Genomic DNA, 24315 nt, shown 5'->3' on the forward strand with positions numbered 1-24315 from the left:
TTAAATGTTTTGAACGTTGATAAGTGTTAAGTAGTGTAGCGTGTTCAAGACATTTTATCATTTTTCATTTCACCAATAAATGCATCGTTTAGTAAGATGAATATATATATTCATCAAATGGTATAAACATAAAATGCTATGGGGTATATATATACTATATTAGGAGTTTTGTATCGTTTAGCGTAGGTTTTTGAGCTAGCATTTTTCTTAGTGGGATGACTATCATTTATTTTTGTGCTTTTTCATCAAACATTATTCTCGTTATCAGAATTACTCTCATTTTTATTTTTTCGTAGTGATTAAGATAGATGATTATGTTGGTTAAGCATTTGTTTATTGGGCAAACCCAATCGTTGAGTGTTGTTTGATAAATTTCAAAACATCAGTTGTTGGACATTCTTATTTTGTCTCGGTAGTAATATTAATTTGATCATGTCAATGATAGTGTTATTATTTATATATATATATATATATATATATATATATATATATATATATTATTCTCTTAGTATTTAGTTTCGTAATTTTTTTTCTTTTGCTACATACTTTTTTCCTTCTCTAACCTAATTGTTTGGCTTATTTTATATGAAAACAATTCACTCGCTTCTTCAAGGTACTTTCCCTCTAATCACAATCTTGATAGCATATTTTTATTTTATTTTTGTAATTATGTTCAAATGGTGTATTATCATTTTTAGTGAATCAAATAGTTTTTATATCTTACATTTGATTATTTCTACACCATTTTTAGTATTTTTCTTTATTGTTTATTTTTCTTGGTTTAAACCGTCGGATCGTCCTCATATTTGTTGAGGAATCTCAATTGGGTCCTCGTATTTTAAACTGTCAAAATTGAATCCATATATTTGTAAAATTGAGCCAATTGGGTCCAAACATTTGTAAAATTGAACCAAATGGGTCCTCTCCGTTAAGTTTTCACAGACAACGTTAAACAGATGCTGAGCTATATTTTTTTTACATGGCGTGACATTGTCTATTAAATTGAATGGGTGATCTATTATATAATCAACAATTCCACGTGGATGTGTAAATTTTTATATTATTTCTTACCCAAAAGACTAAGTTGAAGAAGTAGAAGAATTTTGAAATCCTGAAAATGCCTCCACAGGTTCCTCAACCAAACAAACCCAACAAGTTCTACTTCTTCTACGGCCACTGGAAACCCTCCCAGAATCGCCCCACCGACCGCGGTGGCCTTTTCTCCAGTCGCCACTCATCTTGTAGGTCTTGAAGCAAAAACCAGCAAAACCAATGACTCAACTCAATCTCAGAAAGGTACTATTGTTCTTTGCTGTGTTATTGCTTTCTCTCTCCATTTGCATCAGTTCTTCTTTGGAACCTCAATGTGACACTACACACTTGTCTGCTACAAGAAAAATGTTGGGTGCAGAAAAAGAAGTGCTAGACAAGCCTTCCAAAAAGAAAACCACCACTCAATACACCAAAAATCAGACCAAACTCATCAACCTCACTACTCTATCTTCAAAGAATCAAACCAAGACCATCAAATCTGACAACATTTCCTCAAAAAATCAAACCAACAAAAGCAGATCAAACTCATGAGGCAACAGGCAAGAAACAAAAGACTCCACAACAACAAACCAAGAAGAAACCTAAGAAACAAACACCATCAAGTTGGTCTGTGAGACAACACCTCCGGTACGCCGATGAAGTGTTCTACTACTGCCCTTTTTCTGAGTTGTTTGGTCTCTACACTAAACCAGCCTCATAGACCTAACATTGTTCCTTGGACCATGCATTGTTCTCTCTCTTCTCTCACCGGGAAAGGAACGATTTTTCAGCAATTTGGCCTAAGATACAGAGTCGTCTGAGTTCAGATCGGCCAACTATTGTCGCCTTTGCTGGTTCGCTGGAATTGTGGAGAGGTGATCTCGCCTTCTTGGTGCATTTCTCGCGTGGGAAGAGAAGGATGGTTGTTTGGTTGCGTGCAATGGAGCTCGTTTTGCGTGGTAGAGGCGATATGGGCTCGCGATCTCACCTGTCTTATTGAAATGGGAGGAGATGGAAGATGAAGATAGACATGTGCCAGTTCTAGATTGGTCGAGTTGTGAGTGCTAAGGTGCTGCCATGTGGACATATAACATATTGTCATTGGGACTTGTTTTACGAATAATAGTAAATTTGGGGTGAATCACAAAAAAATTCCACATAATATAACACTACTACATCAGCATTTTAAGTGTGCACCACGTCATCACAATTTAACGTCGTCTGTCAAAACTTAACGGGGAGGGCAAAATTGGCTCAATTTTGACAGTTTAAAAAATGAGGACCTAGTTGAGATTTCCCAACAAGTATGAGGACGATATGAGAGATTAAACCTTTTTTCTTTACATGAAATGTTTGACTTTATCAATTTAAAGTGTTTTATGGCATAGTTTAAAAAAATTGTCTTTATTCTCTTTGATCATTATTTTTGTTTCATTGGTAGAACTTTTTGTTTTGCTTAAACATTTTAAAACATTTTTCATTATCTTTTAATGGTTCAACTAGTTTGTTATCTAGAAAATTTTCTCAAAACTTGAAAGTTCTTTATATCTTATCATACATTTAAGGCTTAATACCCCTAATGGTCCCTATTTTCGTCAAATGTGTTCGATTTGGTCCCAATTTTTTTTTCTGTTCAATGTTGTCCTAAAGAATGTAATTTTTGTTCAATTTAGTCCTTTTTGTAGACGACGTTTAAATCGTTAACAACCAATTGTCCAGTCATGCAATAAGTGACACATCACCCTTGACACGTCATCATCATCTCCTACCTCCAGAAACCCTAATTTCCCCCTAACCCTAACCGTCGCCGCCACGCTCCCAGCCAGCCACCATCTTCGCTCCTCCATCATCAAACATTTCGAAACCCTAACCAGATGGTCGCTCCACCACTACCGCTGTTCATCTTCTCCATCCAGCAACCACCCAAAAACACCACCATGACCATCTTCCCCTTCCTCCACCGTGAATTGCCATCAACATCTTCTCGCGACAACCATGACCACCGCAACGAGATAGCGAGCCATGCGCGAACTCATCTTCTCCGTTAAGTCTTCAACCTGCAAAGGGAAATACAAAGAACAAAAAAGCCAATTGGAGCATAATCGCTGCCGCAAAAGCACCATTCTCCATCTATCTTCATCTTCTCCAGTCATCGCGAAGCTGCTCTTCAAACCTGCAAGTGGAAAGAAACCAAAGAAACCAAATCGCAAACAAGCAACCACGAGCCAAATTCGCATCGTGACGCTCCTGCATTTCGAAACTCATTGAATTTTCCTCTAGCGGTGGCGTAGGCATAAGGAAGCCTTTCCCCCTTACATTCAGAAACCCTAATTTTTTGGGTGGGGAAGGGACTACCACGTGGCAGTCTCTTATTGGCTGCGTCATGTTTCAGTCAAGGAAGGTCAGCACTGATATGCACAGCTGAACAATTGGTCGTTAACGGTTTAAACGTCGTCTGCAAAAGGGTCTAAATTGAACACAAATTACATTCTTTAGGACAACATAGAACATAAAAAAAATTGGAACCAAATCGAACACACTTGACGAAAATAGGGACCATCAGGGATATTAAGCCTATCTTTAATTATACATTTTTTCCTTTATGCAATTTTGTTTGATGGTGTATCCAATGGTTTCTAAGCTACACATTTGATCATTTATACTATTTTTCAATATTTTTATTTGATGGTCTTTTTATCATGTTAAATGTTGTTTTAATAATTTTTTAAATTAATTATTTTTATTTTCTAACTCATTTTATGATTACAATTGTAAAAAGATTTTTCATTTACTCTAATACAATAATCTAATTTCATTGTCATGAAGTTCAAGAAAGGAAAAATACATGTCTAAATTCAAATTATTATTAGCTTAATTTTTTTTAAGTGTGATATCATTAAAGCAGTATTTTATAATTTTTTTTTCATGGTTTATTCGAAAAAGCATTTTTTAGTTAAAGGTTTTAACTCGATTATTTCAAAACTGATCATATATATATATATATATATATATATATATATATATATTAATTAGATTGGTTATACGATAAATTTAATATTTTTTTAACATATTACATCCACATATATTAATCAGTTGTGAAAATTGATTCACGTTCTAAAATCAATCTAATATACCCATTTGTGATTTCGTTACAATGTAAAGAAAGAAAGTATATAAATATTTGAAATATTTTTAAACTTGAATATTTATTTATCTTTTATATTTTTTAAAATATATTTTAACTTTATCAACTTTATTTATTAATTTTTTCAAAACTAATGAATGTTTTGATTGTTAATAAATTTTATTTATGTGTAACTGTGTTATATTTTATATAATTTTTTTTTTATTAATTGTTATGTGATAGTTTACATTAAATTATATAATTATTATTTATTTTTAAATATAATTTTTTAATATTGAATAAAATTACTATTATAATAACAAACTTTTTAATGTAGTATTTAATTTATGGTAACGGTTAGTTTTCATATGCATTTAAGGTTACGTAACTATTGGCATTCTCCAAGTTATATAGAAAAATACATGGTAATTTTAAAAGAAAATATTTTAGTTTTGAAAAGTTTGCTTTTTAGTCCGTAAAAATGATTTTATGGAAACTTAGTTATGTTCTATTTCCAAAATATCTACGGATAAGAATGATGTTTTCCAAAAATACATCATACTATGTTCTCTAATTCTAAATTTCTAGAAAACTAAAACCTGTGAAAAAGTTTTCTAAATGTTGACTTTTTTCTGTCTCCTAAAAGATTTTGGTATATTGTGTGGATAAGAGACGGTTAGGTTCTCTTCGCTGCAGAACTGTGTGAATTCAGACCGTAAAATGTCCAACTTATTTACTGGTTGAATTTGATTTTTAACCTCTGCCACAGTCATTCCAATCTAACTTGTAATTTAAAGTTTTAAATTTAATATGCTACACCAAGTAGACTTTCCAGCATGATTCATGCGGTAAAAAGAATATGATATATATACATATACATGTATGTATATGACATGACATGTGATGTTTCTAGAAATCCATTAAACAAGTTTTACACTGCTTAAAATATAGAAACAGATATAATGAAGTAAATAATAGTTGAGAAACATTATCGCTTGCATTGGGAATTGTATAAAGAATTGTTAAACACGTTTATCGGTTATGGCCATGAAAAAAAGAGGTCAATTTTCCAAATGTGTGTCCCGTGGCCCTGAGCAGACAGATAAAGAAACATAGGAGACTGGTCCCCTTCTCCCTTCCGTTGTTGCGTCTTGGTGTTACTATTGGGAATAGTCCAAACTGGTGAAACCATAAAGCATAAGCAATAGGTGAAGTCCAATGAAAGAGAGGAGAGTAAAGTAACGGCAAAATGCATCACAAGCTTGAGTTGACAGAGCTTTACCTATTATTTTCAAACACACATAAATATTATTCTTTCACCATCTCATTTCTGTTTTCACAATAATACAACTGACACAGTCAAACTACAACAATTACATTCAATTCAACCCTTTGTTCGCCCTTGCATAGCTGCTACCTCACTGGCTACCTCCCTCTCTACTCTTCTATTCACCCTAATCAAACCTAGGTACTATTTTTTTTCTTCTTTTTAACTCCCCTCGCTAAAAGCTGCGTAACGTTCACTGATTCCATCTTCTTCCCTGAACCTTCCATCCACATCTAACAATACCCATTCGGGAAAAACCACCAAAGACAACATCTTTTCTATTTTGGCCCACACCCCACATGGCATAGCTAAGCCATTTGAATTGGGGTTGGTAGGCACCGTAACATTAAACCAAAGCCAACACCTTTCTCTCTCTTTCTCTGTTTTTGTTTTAATCAGTGAACTGATTTTGGGTTGAGAAGATGGCGGGGGAGAAGAGTGTTGAGATGGTGGCATTGGAGTGTCTGGGGAAAGGGTTCGATATGGCCAGTGATTTTCGGTTGAGGTTTGCAAAGGGGATTGGTGGAGAGAGGTTAGTGGTGCTTGATGAACATAACAAGAGGGATATCTTGATTCCTGGAACTGGAGGAGTTACCATTAAAGCGGTTTCTGAAAATATTCGGTGTGATAAAGGGGATAGAATACGCTTCAAGTCTGATGTACTTGAATTCAACCAGGTCCTTTTTCGTTTTCATCTTTATGTTACTGTTATAAGAAGCAGATTTCAGTTCTGAATTAAGATCTGTGTTGTTTTGTGCATCTTTTTAGTTAATTATGTCGTTCTCTTCTTGTTGCAGATGTCTGAGTTGCTTAATCAGAAATCGACAGTGCAAGGGAAAGTTCCTTCTGGGTATTTTAATGCGCTTTTCGATTTGACTGGTGATTGGTTTCGTGATGCTGCTGACATCAAATACCTTGCTTTTGATGGGTATTTCATTTCACTCTACTATTTGCACCTCACTGCTTCTCCACTCATTCTGCAAGAAGAGGTAAAGAAGTCTGTTCCGGCTCAGTGGGATCCAGCTTCGTTGTCTAGGTAACACTAAGCTGCTACAAACAATCTTTGGCGCATAGACAGATATGGCATCTTTGTTTTCCCTATGTAAAATTGTGTATTTGTAAAGAGATGGAATTTGATATATTCAATTTGTTGCCGGTTTTTTATCTTTCATTATTTTGATCATCCTATACAATATTGATAAAAAAACGCAGCATTTTCTTATCTTCCGCATGAGGCTCGAATTACCTTTTAGACAATTATGTCTGCTACTCCTTGGTAGCACCTGTTTCAGTTGATGTTAGTTTCTGTGTTCATGTTTTAATTCATTTTTTTTGGGTGAAACTGTTTGGCCAAGTAACTGTGTTGACTGTTTGAGTGGTGCATGGCTGGTTGGTTGATAAGTACATGATGCTAACCAATTTTGTTAGGCAGGTTCATACAGACATATGGTACACACATAATAGTGGGTATGGCTGTAGGAGGTCAAGATGTAATCTGTGTCAAACAAAGGCATTCATCAAAAATTCCTCCTGGTGATTTAAGGAGACATTTAGAGGATCTTGGAGATTTTCTTTTCTCAGATGTGAGAAGCCCTTCTTTACTACAGGGGAAGACCGCAGATGGAAAACAGAAGGTAAAGTGATATATTTTCTGTAACTTTTAACATATTTGTTACTTTTCCGTTGATGAATTCTCTGTATTCGTGTAGGTCCCTGAGGTCTTTAACCGTGTGATGCAATCAAACACAATGCAGTTCACTAGTATTTCAGAAACATCAAGCAAGGATGTAAGCCACAAAAGAGAAATAATTATAATTTGAAATAAAAAGATGTTCTAGGGTTGTGACTGAATTGTTTTATCCTTGTGCAGGGACTCACTATTATTTGTTCAAAAAGAGGAGGAGATATGTTCAAACACAGTCACTCAAATTGGCTTCAAACGGTGCCTTCTAACCCTGATGCAATCCTCTTCAAGTTTGTTCCTATTTCCTCACTTCTGACAGGAATTCCTGGAAGTGGATATCTTAGTCATGCAATCAATCTGTATCTACGTTGTATGTTCTTTTCTGATTTAACATTGTTTCCATAATCTACTGCGTATCTAAATCCATTTTCCGCCTAAAAACTATTTATATACTTTTACTCTTTGCAGACAAGCCTTCTCTTGATGATTTACAATACTTTTTGGAGTTTCAAATTCCGAGGCAATGGGCACCCATGTTTTGTGAGCTGCCACTCAGGCATCAGCGGAGAAAGACTGCTTCCCCTTCACTGCAATTTAGTTTCATGGGTCCGAAGCTTCATATCATCTCTACACAGGTACTCTTACCAAACTCCCATGTTTGTGCAGAAGAAAACTTTACTCCTACCTTTGAGGTTAATATTCTTTTAGAAGGTTGTTCTTTTTTTTTTTTTTATCAGCAAAGAGATATAATTTATAAAGTAGCATTTGGGATGCCCCAACCCTTTTACAAATATGTACTTACATAGTTTCCATATATAATAGATCTGCTTCATTCTGAACCATATAAGGGGCTTATACTTAATTAGTGTCACGACTTTCTCCTTTCGCTTCTGGCTTGTGACAAATTTAGCTTAATTAGTGTCAGGACTTTCTCCTTTCACTTCTGGCTTGTGAAGAATTTAGCTGGGATGTAAAGAATTTGGGTATTCTTTAACCAGCTTTTGTTTTCAACCTTCCTAATTCTTTTATTGGATACGTTAGCTGTCGGTTACCCTTCTTGAATTTTCTTGTACACCTTATTTCATGTGTATTGTTACAGAATTGAACTTGTACGAGTCTGAATTAGGATCAGGATGTAAATCTCGTTAAGAAATCTTTTGATGATTCTCAAGATTCAGAGGCCAAACATGGCACATGGGATGAAAGAGGTGATATCTTAAAGTACGTTTGAAAACATATAGTATTAGCCCAAGTCCCGTTACAAAGACACTAGAAAGTATTGGAAACATATCTAGAAAGGCATTCCAAGATGATTTATGTATATCTTACATATTTGTATTGAGAAATACGGAGGAAAACTATTGAAAATGTCTCAAAGTTTTAAGCCTGGTGATTTTGTCTTGCCTATTTTGTTGATTTAACTAGTTGTAGCTTAGGGTCTGCTGTTATGCTATACATCCATTTTTATTACTTTTTCATGCTAGTTAGTAAGCTGTAGTTTAGGGTAAAATAAGCATTAAGAGGATGCACAGTGGTGAAGTTGTTAGACCAAATAATTTCCCTCTTGTGAACTGACTATTCTCAAAGCTTAAGGACAAAAGCACAATTAACAATAAATTTTCTCGTGTGGTTATAGAGGAAATGAAGAGATACAAGAAAGAAGAACAGATATCAAGGATGTGCTTGGTAGAAGAAAAAAAATAGAGAATGGAAGTATGCACAATTTGATTATGCATGTTAGTTAACAATGATTGATTATGTTTCAGTCAAGACGAACGCAAATACCGTTAGTGGAGCAGTTGTAGTTGTGTCCTAGATGACCTTTAGTAGTCTGTTGTCTTGGATGACCGTTAATGCATGTAGCTGATCTCAATAAGTGCGATAAGGCTTGTCTTTCTGTATATGCTTCCTTCAATTTGAATTTTTTTGTAGTTATTTCTTTAGGATTTTAAGATTTTTTTTTTGAGTATACATGAGGTAATGAGTTCGAAATCGCTTCAAGCTTTACCGGTAGATGATATTTGCACTGTATTTTGACTGATTAACTGGTAAAATTTGGTTCTCCAAAGAAGTGACCAAGGTACACAATGGCAAAAACACTAAGTGTGTGTTTGATAATACTTTTTTTAGGAGAAATAGCTGCTTATATTTCCAAAGCTCTGTAGGAAAGTTAGCAAAAATAAATTTGCTAAACCAGACCTACATTAAGATGTTCAATTTACAGAAGTCCAAGCTGCTTCCTTTGAAGAATCTTAAAGACTACCTACTAGTTGATTCTTACATTTTGTTTACCCCATCGGAGATTAAACCAGAATGGCTGGTCTTCCATCTTTTGTCATGTCAAAATACCTTGCGTGCTTCTGACTACAGTGGAAGTGGATGATTTATACATTTTAATGGATCACTTGAATGGTCACCTCTGATAATTTTGGAAGTTCAGAAATGCACTCATGTCATAATATGTGATCAGTGCCATGCAAGCTCCTGGCCAACTGAGTTATTCTTTCTGTTTTCTTCATGATATGTGCTGCACATATTTGCAGGGATTTTTCCTTGTTTTATTTTCTCACCTCATCTCATCTGTTTCTGGAAACTAGTCAATCCTTTATTCTTATGGTGCAGAGCATATTCTCTTGTTAATTGTGGTCTTTTATACAAAATTTCAGGTGGTAAGTGAACAAAAACCTGTCGTTGGCATGCGCTTGTACTTGGAGGGAAGGAAATGTGATAGACTTGCTTTGCATATACATCATCTTTCAAGCCTTCCAAATAAAATGGTCCTCTCTTCAAGAAGCTCAACCTCAAGCATGCCGTCTATGTGGCGAGGATCTGATGATAATGATTCGAGTGATCAATTTCTGGAACGAATAAGATGGAAGAGATTCTCAAATGTGTGCACAGCAGTGGTTAAACATGACCCTAACTGGTTGAATAGTTCTGGAGGTGTTTATATTGTTACAGGTGCACAGCTCCTTAGCAAAGGAAGTTGGCCAAGGAATGTGCTTCACCTGCGTCTTCTCTTCACTCATATACCCAATTGCAGTATCCGGAAGTTGGAGTGGTCTGCTGCTCCAGAGGCTTCAAGAAAAACATCTTTTCTAACAAATTTGAGTACAACATTTTCATTCACACAGCATGGCAACACTGGTCCTCCAAAGCAGGCTCCAACTGCTCTCAATTCTGGTGTTTATCCAGATGGTCCACCTGTGCCAGTTCGCTCTGGTAAACTTCTTAAATACGTGGAGACAGCTGAGGTGGTGCGAGGTCCACATGATGCTCCTGGCCATTGGTTGGTAACTGCTGCAAAGCTTGTGACTGATGGTGGTAAGATTGGATTACAGGTGAAGTTTGCATTACTTGATTATTGGTGATTCCAGGATGCAGTTCACTCAAGTTATTGCTTGAAATGGTTTTGAAACTACACATCACTTGTATATATTCTTTCTAAAGGCTCTGTACAGTACAGTATACAAAATGAGTGGCTGTTGACATCGGGCAATAGAAAATTAAAATTTGGCTACTCCGCTACTTCTGGATACATATTAGTGTTGTTGTTTAACTTACAAGGCCAAAATGATAAATAAAAAGTAAACCATATATATGTTGCAAAACAAGCTGTGTCTGACAGCCTTCAGAGTAATTTTTTTATCAGTAAAAATAATATTTAAACTGCACGCACATGAGTTCCTTTTAATGGAAGATGGTTGAAACTCGTTTTAATTTTGTGGAATTCATATATGTGAAAATTATTTTATGAGAACTATTTTAACTGGAGACTCCAAATCTTTTGTAGCAAGATACTAGTGTGTTAAAAAATGTAAGAATATTTAACCTTGGCTATTATTAAACTATACATATCAAGATTATTTTGTGTCTAATTTGACCAAAATTTTCGGTAAGCTCTTCTAATAAGTAAAAAATTAAGAAGTAAATAAAATCGGCTTTTGTACATTTTCAAACTCTATTTTCTTCCTTATTCATAATCTTTTCATCTTTCATTGATATTATATGTTAACAAATGATATGAGAGGAGTTATTGAACATAGTGATGGCTATGGTCAAAATTAGTTTCTCTTGTGTTATCAATTGTCAGTGCAGCAATATTTCTCTAACTGAGCAGTAATTTAATGAGTGTATTTCGTTTAGTGAATTAGGACATATGTGTTTGCATTCTGCGTGTTGCACTATACCAAGGGAAACAGATATCTGACTCGGCTTTACACCATAAAATGATATCAAAACAACTTCGTTTGGTATTTGCTACCTTAAAATCAATGCATTAGCAATCTTTTTAATAAAAATAATAAAAAAAAAACAGTGGAAAGATGGTAAAGGTGACCATATCAAATACATGCTGGTCTGGGAATGCAACCTTGATCGCAGGTTCTTCCTAATGTGTAGCTTTCTTGTAATTCTATGGTATGCATTGTTGTTATACTTTTTCAAGTGATATAACCTATGGTACCCTTACATATTTAAATGAACAATGATTAAATTCAATTTCGGCAGAAAATTATGTTTTAAAAAGTCCCTTAAAAAGTTAGAAAAAAATATATATTTAAATTATCATTAATCTTAATTTTTAAAGTAACAATTGATCCTAATGATAGTATTTTAATAAATTTGAGATCTAAATGTTAAAAAAACGAGATTTCAAAGACAAACTCTTATTTTTTAAGAAATGAAATATTGGTTTTAAATTCTCATCCTCTTAGTCTTTCACTAAAAAAATGGAAATGTGATTTTAAAAGCAAACTTTTGTTTTCTTTAACTCTCGTATCAAAAACTTGTTTTGATATATTTAATATATTAGAGTGTCGAACTCAAGACAATTTTAATATATTTTTCTTCTTCAAAAGTTAAAATCATAAAAATAATTCTAACTATTATATAGTCTCTATGATTAATATTGGAATCCTAACCCAATGTAATTAACCTGAGACTCTAAGCTACTAATAGATAAAAAAAAAAAAAAACTTAGTGCTATCTTCTTAGTTTCCTGTATTAATTAGTAGCCAACTATTATTCCTCATATGGTTGTTTGTTATTGTTGTAATAATTATTTGTAATTATGGAACTTCACTTGGAAAGAAAGGAATCTTAATGGGATGTCCACTGATTGCGTTACGTCTGAACTATAATCACAAACAAATTAACTCTAATAAGGGAAACATCGGTCCTCTTTGTTTGAACAACTTTCCAAATTGCTGACCCAATTGACAACAAAATGGTAAAAGTCTTATCTTTTATTTTCAAAAACATCTTTCGCAAAAACGGCTAATTTTACGACATTGACCATTGACCATTGACCAAATTGTTATATACCAGATAGCGAGAAACAAGTGGAGACGAAATAATGATAAAAAAAATAAATTAGAAAAAAAAAAGAGAAGTAAGGTGGCTGTTTATACTTAGAAAGTAGAAAAAACGGCACAATTAGAAGATAAAAGACATAGGTGCGTTAGGACGAGTTTTTAAACTTGATTTTTGAACGACATTTTTTAATTAAGTTTAAAATGATGCAATGTTTTTGAAAATTTGATCTCAATAATGATAAGTTTACAGCATTAATATAAATTATCACCTGAAGACAAGTCGTACTCATAGGTTGAATATAACAACCTACGAGTAAACATCACGAGAAAAAAAAAATTGTTTATCATTAGTCAAGATTAGAGCTTCTAAACATGTCTATTATATTTAGGGCGTTTCACATGCATTTCCAAGAACCTTCAAAATTTTACAAAATATTCATTACGTACTTATTCAAACGCTTTTAATTTTTAAAAAACTAAAAGAAATCTGGCCAAAATTCTTAAAACAACTTTTTTTTTCAATTCTTTACACACTCTCATTTTTCGCATTCTGAATCTCACTTTCTCTTCTTCCTTTTTGCTCTTATTCCTTACTTTCGCTTCCTTACTCTTTACTTTCAACTACACACAACTTTGTCTTCTTCTTCCTGCAGGTTGAGCTTCGTGTCCTTTGTATCTAGGTTTGTTTTTCGTCTTCATTCCTCCATTTTCACAGCTCAAAGATTGGTACATTCTTTGGTTTGTTAAGTTTGTTTTCATTTATAGTATGTTTATATATGAAGAATAAGATTGGATGTGTAGTTAGGATTTGTATGAGTAGGACGTGTTTTGAACGAGAGAATGGCTTGGTAAATCTAACGAAGGAAGAATCGAATTTCGAAGTCCGATGCATATGCTTTTCACGTACATTTGGAAATCCGATTTAAATTATTTTAATTTTAATATATTTATCTTAATGATTTAATTTTATTTTAAATAGGATTTAAAATTATTTAAATTTTATGTAATTAGAATTTGTTTTATTGTTAATAAAATTTTATTATTTGATACATATATTTATTATGATTAATTATATTTTGGTTAAATTTTGTTGTTTTGAATTATTTAATGTTTTAATTCTTTTATACTTTTTTTATTTTTATAATTTTAAGATATTTAGTTATTTTTTAATGAAATATTATAATTTTATAAGTATATAAATATTTGAATTAATTAAATTTATTTTGAATTAAATATTATTGTTTGTAAATATTTAATATTTATTTTAAAATTTTTAAATGTTATAGAATTTAAAGTTTTTTATTTGTAATAATATATTAATGAATTAAATAAATTGATAAAAATATTTGTTTTGAATTATTTAATGTTTTACATGTTTTATAGTTTCTTAATTTTTTATAATTTTAAGATTTTTTGTTATTCTTTTAATGAAATATTAGAATTTATAATTATATAAATATTTTAACTAATTCAATTTATTTTGAATTAAAATTATTTGATTTTTAATTATTTAAAATTTATTTAAAATATTTATAATTGTATAGAATTTAATGTTTTATTTGTTTTATAGTTTTTTAATTTTTTATAATTTTAAGATATTTTGTTAATTTTTTTAATGAAATATTTGGATTTTATAATTAAACTTTGCTATGTAAACGTGTTTTATTGTAGTTACATTATGATTATTACTCACTCATCGCCACTACCATATGATTTGTCCCTTAACTTAAAAAGATATTCACATTTTCGGGTGTCATATGTATTAGGTTGGACATTGAGTTTGTATTTTCTATATTTTTCATCTCTCTCACGTCCTAACAACACTACGTCTTCCTACCAGATTGATCGGTAACTTTATCGAATCTTATAATCACCACAACACATCCTAGATCATGTGTAATCCCTCTCACCCATTCAATTTTGAAAAACATTTCATTTGTTGTGAAATGATTTGTCACATCTCCCTCGGCAACCTCATTTATAAAGGACAAAAAATTTGATAGCATGCTACAATTTATTTGAGAATCCATCTCATAAGAATATTCTTCCATTTATACTATTATCACCTATAACATAAATTTCATCCCTCAATATCTAATACCATTTATAATCATCTAAAAACATATAACATTATTTAAATAATCTACTCAACTTAAAAACAAAACACTTTTAATTTTATTATATCATACAAAAAAAAATACAATAAATTCAACATTTATAACTAAATTATAAAATCATAAACTAATACAATAAATTAAACATTTATAAATAACCTAATAAACTTAAAAACAAAATACCAAAATAATAACACTTAAAGCTACCTAAAAAATTATTTAAAATTTTCATATCAATTTTAAATACCATTTTTTAATAAATTAAAAAAATTCATACAATTTATTTCTTAAATTTTTTTAAGAAAATAAAAAACTAATAGAATAAATTAAACATTTATAATTAAATAATAAAATTATAAACTAATACAATAAATAAAACATTTATAAATAATCTAATAAACTTAAAAAAAACACTAAAATAATAATACTTAAAACTACCTAAAAAATTATTTAAATTTTTCTTATGAATTTTAGAATTTTTTTTAATAAATTAAAAACAAAATCATACAAATTATTTTATACAAAAGTTTAAAGAAAATAAAAAAGTAATACAATAAATTTAAGATTTATAATTAAATTATAAAATTGAAAACTAATGCAATAAATTAAAATTTACCAATAATCTAATAAACTTAATAAAATTAAATTAAACATTTACAATTCTTTCCCTGCAAAATTTCAGTCTTCACAGAACTCAGAAATTCAAATGTAATTTTCTCATAAACAAGATACTTGAGAGCAACAAAAGAACTCCAATCCAGTTTATTAATCATCCCAAATACCTCCTCCCACATGCCTAATGTTCTCAATGTGTTTTCATCTAAATACCGTGTAGGCACAATAACTCTCTTAATCAAAGAATCATACCTTAGCCTTTGTTCTGCATTTTGAAAAACAATACCAAAAGAGTTGTTATCAGGTGAAGAATGTGCTTGTCTGCTTGAACTTGGTTCAACTTCTGGTATTATTGAAGTTAGTTGTTGCGTCGAGGAAGACGATGGTTGAACAACATTACGACGACTGGGTTGACGTCGTGTCGGAGGCGGTTGCTGGTTGGAAAGTGTGGTGCTCTGTGTAGGCTTACGTGATGATTGACGGCGGCTACGGTTCATTTTGCTGGTGTGCGAAATTTGTGACCTAGGGTTGCGGCTATCTGCTGTGGAGGAATTGGCTACCAGTGGTGAAACCTAAAAATGTAGAGTAATCTAGAAACTACATCAGATTTCCCCTCTGTTACATTTTAAATTTAACATTTTTTTTTTATTTTAATTTTTTTTCTAATAGTTTAGTTATTTTTTTGGTGGTGATCTAAGTGAGACACTGGTCCTATATTTTTCAATATCACCTCCTAAATACAATTTTAATCTTTGACTATTTACTCTAAAATTTCTTTCTGAATTAATGTCCGAAATTTCAATTGTACTAAAGGGAAAAACTTTTTTAATAACAAAAGGACCTAACTACCTAGATTTTAATTTGCCTGGGAATAATTTAAGCCTAGAATTATATAATAATACATGTTGTCCTGGGGCAAATTCTCTAAGCAACAGTTTTTTATTATGCCATTTTTTTGTTCTTTCCTTATAAACTCGAGCATTTTCATAAGCTTGTAATCTAAATTCCTCTAATTCATCTAATTGCAAAAGCCTTTTCTCACCTGCATTTGTTAAATTAAAATTCAGCAATTTAATAGCCCAAAATGCTTTATGCTCTAATTCAACTGGTAAATGACATGATTTTCCATACACCAATTGATATGGTGACATTCCAATAGGAGTTTTAAAAGCTGTACGATAAGCTCAAAGTATATAATCTAATTTTCTAGACCAATCTTTTCTAGATGAGCTCACAACTTTTTCCAAAATTCGCTTCAACTCCCTATTAGAAATTTCCACTTGTCTACTGGTTTGGGGATGGTACGAGGTAGCTATCTTGTGTCTAACACCATATTTTCTCAAAAGTGATGCAAATGTTTTATTATGAATATGTAAACCTCCATCACTAATGATTGCTCTAGGTACCCCAAATCTAGAAAAAATATGTTTCTTGATGAAAGAAACCACTACCTTAGCATCATTTCTTGGTAAAGCAACAACTTCTACCCATTTAGACACATAATCCACAGCAACTAATATGTATTGGGTTGAAAAAGAAAGAGGAAAAGGTCCCATAAAATCTATACCCCCAAACATAAAAAATTTCTACTTCAAGTATATTGTTTAAGGGCATCTCATTTCTTTTTGAAATATTTCCTACCCTTTGGCATCTATCACAATGTTTAATAAAGTTATAAGCATCTTTAAAGAGGGTAGGCTAATAAAATCCACTTTGTAAGACTTTAGAAGCTGTTTTTTCAACACTAAAATGTCCCCCATAATCTGACCCATGACAATGCCAAAGAATATTCTCAAATTCATTTTCAGGGACACATCTCCTAATGATACCATCACCACATCTTTTAAACAACAAAGGATCATCCCAAAAATAAGATTTAACATCATGCATAAATTGTTTCCTTTGCTGAAAAGTAAGACCATGAGGAATTATACCACCTGCTTTAAAATTGGCAAAATATGCAAACCATTGCAAGGAAGTAATAGCTAATAATTTCTCATCTGGAAATTCCTCTGAAATAGGCCTCATATCTTGGTTCATGTCATTAAATTTCAATCTTGACAGGTGATCTGCAACACAATTTTGCTTACCTTGCTTATCTTGGATTTCTAAGTCAAACTCTTGTAATAAGAGAATCCACCGAATTAATCGTGGCTTGGCATCCTGCTTAGCAAACAGATATCTCAAAGCAGCATGATCAGTGTAAACAATAACCTTAGACCCAACAAGATAAGATCTAAATTTATCGAAAGCAAACACTACTGCAAGCAATTCTTTTTCAGTCGTGGCATAATTCTTTTGAGCTTCATTCAAAACACGACTAGCATAATATATAACGTGAAACACTTTTTTCTTTTCTTTGTCCTAATACAGCACCCACAGCATAATCACTAGCATCACACATCATTTCAAATGGTAAAGACCAATTAGGGGCTGTAATTATAGGAGCAGAAATAAGTTGTTTCTTTATGGTTAAGAATGCTTGCATACATGCCTCATCAAACACAAAAGGAGCTTCTTTTTCAAGAAGATTAGTCATCGGCTTTACTATCTTGGAAAAATCTTTAATAAACCGCCTATAAAAACCTGCATGACCTAAAAAACTTCTTACCCCTTTTACATTCACTGGAGGAGGTAATTGTTCAATTACTTCTACTTTTGCTCTATCTATCTCAATACCTTTAGAAGAAATGTGATGACCAAGACAAATACCTTCTCTCACCATAAAATGACATTTTTCCCAATTTAACACTAAATTAGTTTCTTGGCATCTTTGTAATACTAAGGTCAGATTAGATAAGCAAGAGTCAAATGAAGAACCAAAAATAGAAAAATCATCCATGAATATCTCAATGCAATTTTCAATCAAATCAGAAAAAATGGAAAACATACACCTTTGAAAAGTTGCAGGTGCATTGCAGAGACCGAATGGCATCCTCCTGTAGGCAAAGACTCCATAAGGACATGTAAATGCTGTCTTCTCTTGATCTTCAGGAGCTACTGCTATTTGATTGTAACCAGAATAACCATCTAAAAAACAATAATATGCATGTCCTGCAAATTTTTCTAGCATTTGATCTATAAAAGGAAGTGGAAAATGGTCCTTTCTTGTGGCTTGATTCAATCTTCTATAGTCAATACATACCCGCCACCCTGTGACTTTTCTTGTAGGAATGAGTTCATTATTTTCATTTTTCATTACTATCATCACTCCTTTCTTGGGTACAACTTGAACAGGACTCACCCACTCACTATCAGAGATTGGATAGATAATGCCCGCATCCAAAAGTTTAATTACCTCTTTCCTTACCACTTCCTTCATAGTAGGGTTGAGTCTTCGTTGTGGTTGACGTATAGGTTTAAAGTCCTCTTCCAAATAAATTTTATGCATACACATAGTAGGACTAATACCTTGCAAATCTTCAATTTTCCAACCTATTGCAGATTTATGCTCTCTCAAAACCCTTAAAAGTTTATCTTCCTCAGTGGTAGTAAGTTCACTGCTCACAATTATGGGATTTAGCTTTTTCTCATCCAAGAACATGTATTTAAGGTGAGAGGAAAGTTGTTTTAATTCTATCTTGGATGTCTCTTCTCCTCCGTTCTCACTCTTGTGTAGATCTTCTATTCCTCTCTTGGAATTGAATATTGGCTTGAGAACTTCTAATTGATGAGCACACTTCACCACCTCTTCATCAGTCAAATTTTTATTCAACTCCTTTGCTTCCATTCCTGACAATAAAGCTCTCTCTAATGGATTCTTCCTCACATGACATTATATCTCTTCCAACACAAGAGACTCAATTATTTCAGCCCTGAAACAGTCTTCTTTGTCTAATTTATGCTTCACTGCTTCATTTATAGAAAATGTTACTTTTTCATCTGCTACTCTTAACATCAATTCACCTTGTTCTACATCTATCAGTGCTCTTCCTGTGGCTAAAAATGGTCTTCCCAATATAATTGGGACTTTAGCATCTTCCTCCATGTCAAGAACCACAAAATCAGCTGGAAAGATAAATTTATCCACCTTCACTAAGACATCTTCCACAATTCCATAAGGATAAGTCATTGAACGGTCTGCCAATTGTAGAGTTATCATAGTAGGCTTCACTTCTCCAATACCCAGCCTTTTGAAAATGGACAAAGGCATCAAATTGATACTTGCTCTAAGGTCACACAATGCCTTACCCACTGTTATATTTCTAATCTCACATGGAAGGACAAAGCTTCCTGGACCCTTCAACTTAGGAGGTAATTTTTGTTGAATTATTGCACTGCACTCCTCTGTGAGCATAATTGTTTCATCTTCTTGAAGCTTCCTTTTCTTTGACAACAAGTCTTTCATGAATTTAGCATAACTTGGCATTTGCTCCAATGCTTCAGCAAATGGAATATTAATGTGGAGCTTCTTAAAGACATCAAGAAATCTTGCAAATTGCTTCGCTTGTTCTTGCTTCTTCAACCTGTGAGGGAATGGAATTGTAGGGACATACTCACGCATTTTACTCCCACTCTCTTGATTTTTTTCTCCCTCATTTGTCTCCTCACATTTTCTCTCAACTTCATGTTTTTCACTCTCTTCTACTGTTTCATCAACTCTTTTATTGTTCTCTCTTTCCATCTCACTCCTTTTTTCATTCTCTAACACTTTTCCACTTCTCAATTGAATTGCCTTACATTGTTCCCTTGGGTTTGGTATAGTGTCACTAGGAAATGTTCCAGGAGATCTCTTTGAGAGCTGTCTTGAAAGTTGACCAATTTGATTCTCCAAATTTCTAATTGAAGCCTCCTGGTTCTTGAAATTAGTCCTTGTTTCATTCATGAAATTAGAAGTTTGCTCCACAAAGGTAGAAGTCTGCGTAGTTAGTTTCTCTAATGCATTTTCCAATGTAGACATCTTGTTTCCTTGATTGCTAGGTTGTGTTTGATATTGATATGGAGGCTTTGGTTGATTAGATTGGATTGGATTGCTCCAAGGTCTAGTTTGTTGGTGCCTCCAATTTGCATTAAGGTTGGTAGAAAACTGATTATGTTGTAGTTCCACTACATTCACTTGTGCCTCTTGTTGAGTGGCCTGACATTCACCATTCTGATGCATTCCTCCACAAAAGTCACACACTGGAGATATTGTATTAACATTATTTGCTTGCATATTTCCCAACTTCTGAGTCAAATCAGTGATCTGTTGTGTTAACAACTTGTTTTGGGCTAGGATAGCATCCAAAGTATTAACCTCCAACACTCCAGCTTTTCTATTTTGAGGATCAAACTGCATATTCACTGTGTTGTTTGCCATTAGCTCAAGAGTCTCCAAAGCTTCTTCTGGTGTTTTGAGATTGAATGATCCTCCACTTGCTGCATCCAAAATTGCTTTAAAAGAGGGTGAAAGACCATTATAAAATATTTGCACCTGTAACCAAACTGGTAGGGCATGATGTAGACACTTCCTAATTAGCTCCTTGTATCTTTCCCATGCCTCATATAAAGATTCAGTGTCTTGCTGCACAAAAGTAGTAATCTCGTTTCTTATTTTAGCTGACTTGGAAGGAGGAAAGTGTTTAGTTACACATTTTGTAGCCATATCCTCCCATGTAGAAATACTCCCTTGAGGTTGTGATTGAAGCCAACTTTTTGCCTTATCCCGTAGTGAGAAGGGAAACAACCTTAAACGAATTGCAACATCTGAAACTCCATTAATTTTCAAGGTATCACATATTGCCAGAAAATTCTCCAAGTGAGAATTAGGATCTTCTGAATTTGCACCTCCAAATTGATTCTGTTGAATGACTTGCAACAATGCAGGCTTGATTTCGAAATTGTTAGCTTGAATAGGAGGTCTCACAATGCTCCCTTGATAACTATTAGGATTTGGCATTGAATAGTCATGAAGAGTCTTTCTAACAGGTTCTTGGTCTGCCATTGTTAATGCCTCCTTTTCTTGTTCAATTAATCTTTGTTCTTGTCTTCTTTCTCTCTTTCTTCTTCTTGCACTACTTCTATTTCTTTTAGCAGTGCGTTCAATTTTTGAATCGAAAAGCAATTCTTCTGGGGCAACAGTACCTCGCATAAACAACTAAAAAAAACACAATACTGCAATAGAAATTACGTGACAATAAAATCGAAAAAAAAAATCAAAAATAAAAACAAAAATTCCCTAAAATCTACAACTCAAATCTTAAGCCAATTAGATCACTAATATCAACAGTAATCAATCCCCGGCAACGGCGCCAAAAACTTGATAAACAATTTGGCAAGTGTACCAATTGTTATTGTAGTAATAAAATATCGTCCTCTGAGATTGAAATAGTTGAGTACTAGATTACTAATTCGTATAATTTTGAGCAACCAAAAATCAAGTAAAATAGTTAACATAAACAAATGACAAAAATTCAATTAAGATAAACAATGTTAGAGAATTGAATTTTTGTACGCTTTCATATAAATCTTAACCCTTCCCAATTGATGTACAAATTATAATTATCTAATTGAGTTTATTAAGAGCTTGTTTACCCCTAATCCCTTAGATAGGCAAACATATTCATCAAATTCTAACCCTCAATCCCTTAGGCCAGTTATAAAATTTAATGAAGTTATGGAGAACAATTACCGTCTCAATTGCAAACTAATTAGCTATGCCCAATTTCCCAATTGTGACAATTTCTAATCTTCTCTATTTACAATCGCAAGCAATCCCCAATTTCCCAATTGTGAAAATGCTCATAGAGAAAGACATTCAAAACATAAATAGAACATTGAGATAAATTAAAATTAACGAAATATCAATTGAAAAGGTTTAGAAGTTATAATCAAAGTACTACATCAATTCTCTAACAAAAGGAAATTAGTTCTGCATACTGGAAAATAAAAAATCACCAAAAACCCCAGGGAGAAGAAGAAGAAATTTGCATTCTGGATCCTCCGCGAAATCGTTTGTTCCCCTCTCGCCAAAATTGTGCCATCCTACGTGCGTTCCCCCTCCAAATTAGTGGAATTGGTCTGTTACTTCTCTCAGTAACTGTCCCTTTTTGTTTTTCTGCTTTTTTCTTTAATCTTTAATTCCACGTAATATCAGAGGTTGATTACTGCTCTGACCGTTTCCATAGTTCATGGAAAAATCCACAATCTGGGTGTGAACCTCTCTGGTTTCCATTCTGCACACCTTAGTTAAATCCACAGGTTGTGGAAAAAAACCGCAGCTCAGTTACGGAGCTCTCTGGTTTTGAGTCTACATCTCCTGAAGCAAATCCACAGGTTGGGTAAAAAACCATAGTTCAGTTGTGGCGCTCTCTGGTTTCACCTCTACATCTTAAGCACTTATTCTTCCTGATTTGTGATTTTAACCCTCACAAAACACCTATTAACAAGAAAAAAACACAAAATCCAACTGTATGATCCCAAACAACTATAATGCTTAATAAAATGATTCAATTAATATAATTATGCATGCAAATGGCCTAAACTAAACTACTAATGCAACTACATTTTATTTACCTATCACTACCCGTTACCCGACCCGCTACCTGTGCGAGTACCCATTTAAAAAATACTCACGGGTACTTTAAAACCCACGGTTACTCGCAGATACCCGTAAAAAATAAAATAAATATTTTATACATTTTTAAAATAAAATTTAAATAAAATTACAATATATATATATATAATATTAAATTAAATATAAATTAAAATTTAATTTTAATTAAATTTAACCTAATTAAATATAATTTTATTTTATTTTTAATTAAATTTAATCAAAAAATATATAAATTAATTTTTTTTAATTTTTTCTAGGTAACGGGTACCTGCGGGTCGGGTAATATACTACCCGTACCCGACCCGTTTAGAAGCGGGTATTAAAATACCCGCTACCCGTTACCCGCGGGTAGTAAATATTCACGGATAGTAACTACCACTACGGAATTTACTTGCCAATTTTGTCATCCCTAATCATTTGTATCGTCTAAGACATATCATCTGAAGAAACTTCATATTACATGCATAAAGGTGTTTAGTACTAAGCCCAACATAGGTAGCTTAACCTAGGACCTTCTAAGATAGAAGAAAAATCTATAGATAATCTCAAATCTCTAACAAATCTACCTAACTGTACAAATGCATTAATTGCGATTTAATGGCAATTATGACCCCTCAATCATCGTTTCCGAAAAACTTTCACCTCTCTCACAAGTAACCAACTCCTTCTATCTATAAAATCACAACCTGAATCTCAATTCATTCACATCTCCTTCTTATAAAACCCTAGGTCAAGAAAACTCAAAGAAGAATTATGTTATCCTTATCTCTCACTCTCAATGCTCATAATTAGGAACTCTAAAGTCTCTACCAATCTCAGCATAGGACTCAACCTTGCATATTGGATCAATCCAAAAGAACTCACAGGCCAATGGAATTTAATGAACAAGAAAACGTGACTAAAGGCTCTATGAAACGTTGGTCCTCCTCAAGCTTATCTGACAAATTATGCACAAAAAATGGGGAAGTGAATCCGACAAAGCCCTTTAGTGTCATTAACATCATCTCAAACTGTCACTAATCCTTTGTCCCACCCACTCCCTTCAATATTTTCTTCGGCTTTCTTAGGGTCATGATGCTTTCCTTCCTCCCTTACCCTTTTCATATTTATCAAATAAGGGGGAGAAGGAAATGATAAACACCTTAGGTTATTAAACTCATAGGGAGTTTATAGCGAGAGAAAGTTTACAACTAGGAGTGAGAAAAATAAAGAACATGCATCCATTCATGTAAACATGCTTACTTGATTAAATATAAAATATATCCTTAATGATCTAAATTTATCTTAAAGACTCAAAGATAAAGCAAATGCACTAAATAAAATGAAGAAATACTCAAAGAAAATCAAAAAGCAAATGGTAGAAACACAAATGAATACCTAAAAGCTTTGAACCAAACAAGAAGTAAATGAAAACAAATTCAATCAGTCAAAACACATCAAGAAATGTAAATAAGATATGAACAATACGAAATTGAAAAACAAATGGAGGAAAAGCACTAAGATCTTGTAGAATGTGAGCAACTAAGGCTCTAGATAACAAATGATGGCCTTCCTCCAAGCTTGCTCATAT

The 24315-nt window shown here is 32.9% G+C and overlaps 2 protein-coding genes and 1 non-coding gene across 3 annotated transcripts; 2 read left to right on the forward strand and 1 right to left on the reverse strand.

Annotated features, from left to right (window-relative positions):
• The first annotated feature begins 5403 nt into the window (after positions 1-5403).
• LOC108320443 (MACPF domain-containing protein At1g14780) lies at positions 5404-10687 on the forward strand. Its single transcript, XM_017551865.2, has 7 exons — positions 5404-6160; positions 6281-6519; positions 6916-7117; positions 7193-7270; positions 7354-7537; positions 7636-7802; positions 9834-10687. The coding sequence occupies exons 1-7, from the start codon at positions 5906-5908 to the stop codon at positions 10536-10538; spliced, it is 1830 nt and encodes a 609-aa protein (XP_017407354.1). The 5' UTR covers positions 5404-5905; the 3' UTR covers positions 10539-10687.
• Positions 10688-18986: 8299 nt separating this feature from the next.
• LOC108327189 (uncharacterized) lies at positions 18987-21134 on the reverse strand. Its single transcript, XM_017560923.1, has one exon. The coding sequence runs from the start codon at positions 21132-21134 to the stop codon at positions 18987-18989; it is 2148 nt and encodes a 715-aa protein (XP_017416412.1).
• On the forward strand, positions 20641-20747 carry LOC128195126 (small nucleolar RNA R71). Its single transcript, XR_008246698.1, has one exon. It is a non-coding gene; the product is annotated as a small nucleolar RNA R71 (small nucleolar RNA).
• Positions 21135-24315: the final 3181 nt, after the last annotated feature.

The sequence above is a fragment of the Vigna angularis genome, chromosome 1, assembly GCF_016808095.1.
Source record: "Vigna angularis cultivar LongXiaoDou No.4 chromosome 1, ASM1680809v1, whole genome shotgun sequence".
Classification (NCBI taxonomy): domain Eukaryota; kingdom Viridiplantae; phylum Streptophyta; class Magnoliopsida; order Fabales; family Fabaceae; genus Vigna; species Vigna angularis.

Bases quoted from the DNA above. Each gene is read 5' to 3' on its own strand.
- LOC108320443 (XM_017551865.2), top strand. From the start codon at position 5,906: ATGGCGGGGGAGAAGAGTGTTGAGATGGTGGCATTGGAGTGTCTGGGG. The intron at 6,520-6,915 runs GTAACACTAAGC...TTTGTTAGGCAG, and splicing joins GATCCAGCTTCGTTGTCTAG to GTTCATACAGACATATGGTA. The intron at 7,118-7,192 runs GTAAAGTGATAT...GTATTCGTGTAG, and splicing joins CCGCAGATGGAAAACAGAAG to GTCCCTGAGGTCTTTAACCG.
- LOC108327189 (XM_017560923.1), bottom strand. From the start codon at position 21,134: ATGGCAGACCAAGAACCTGTTAGAAAGACTCTTCATGACTATTCAATG.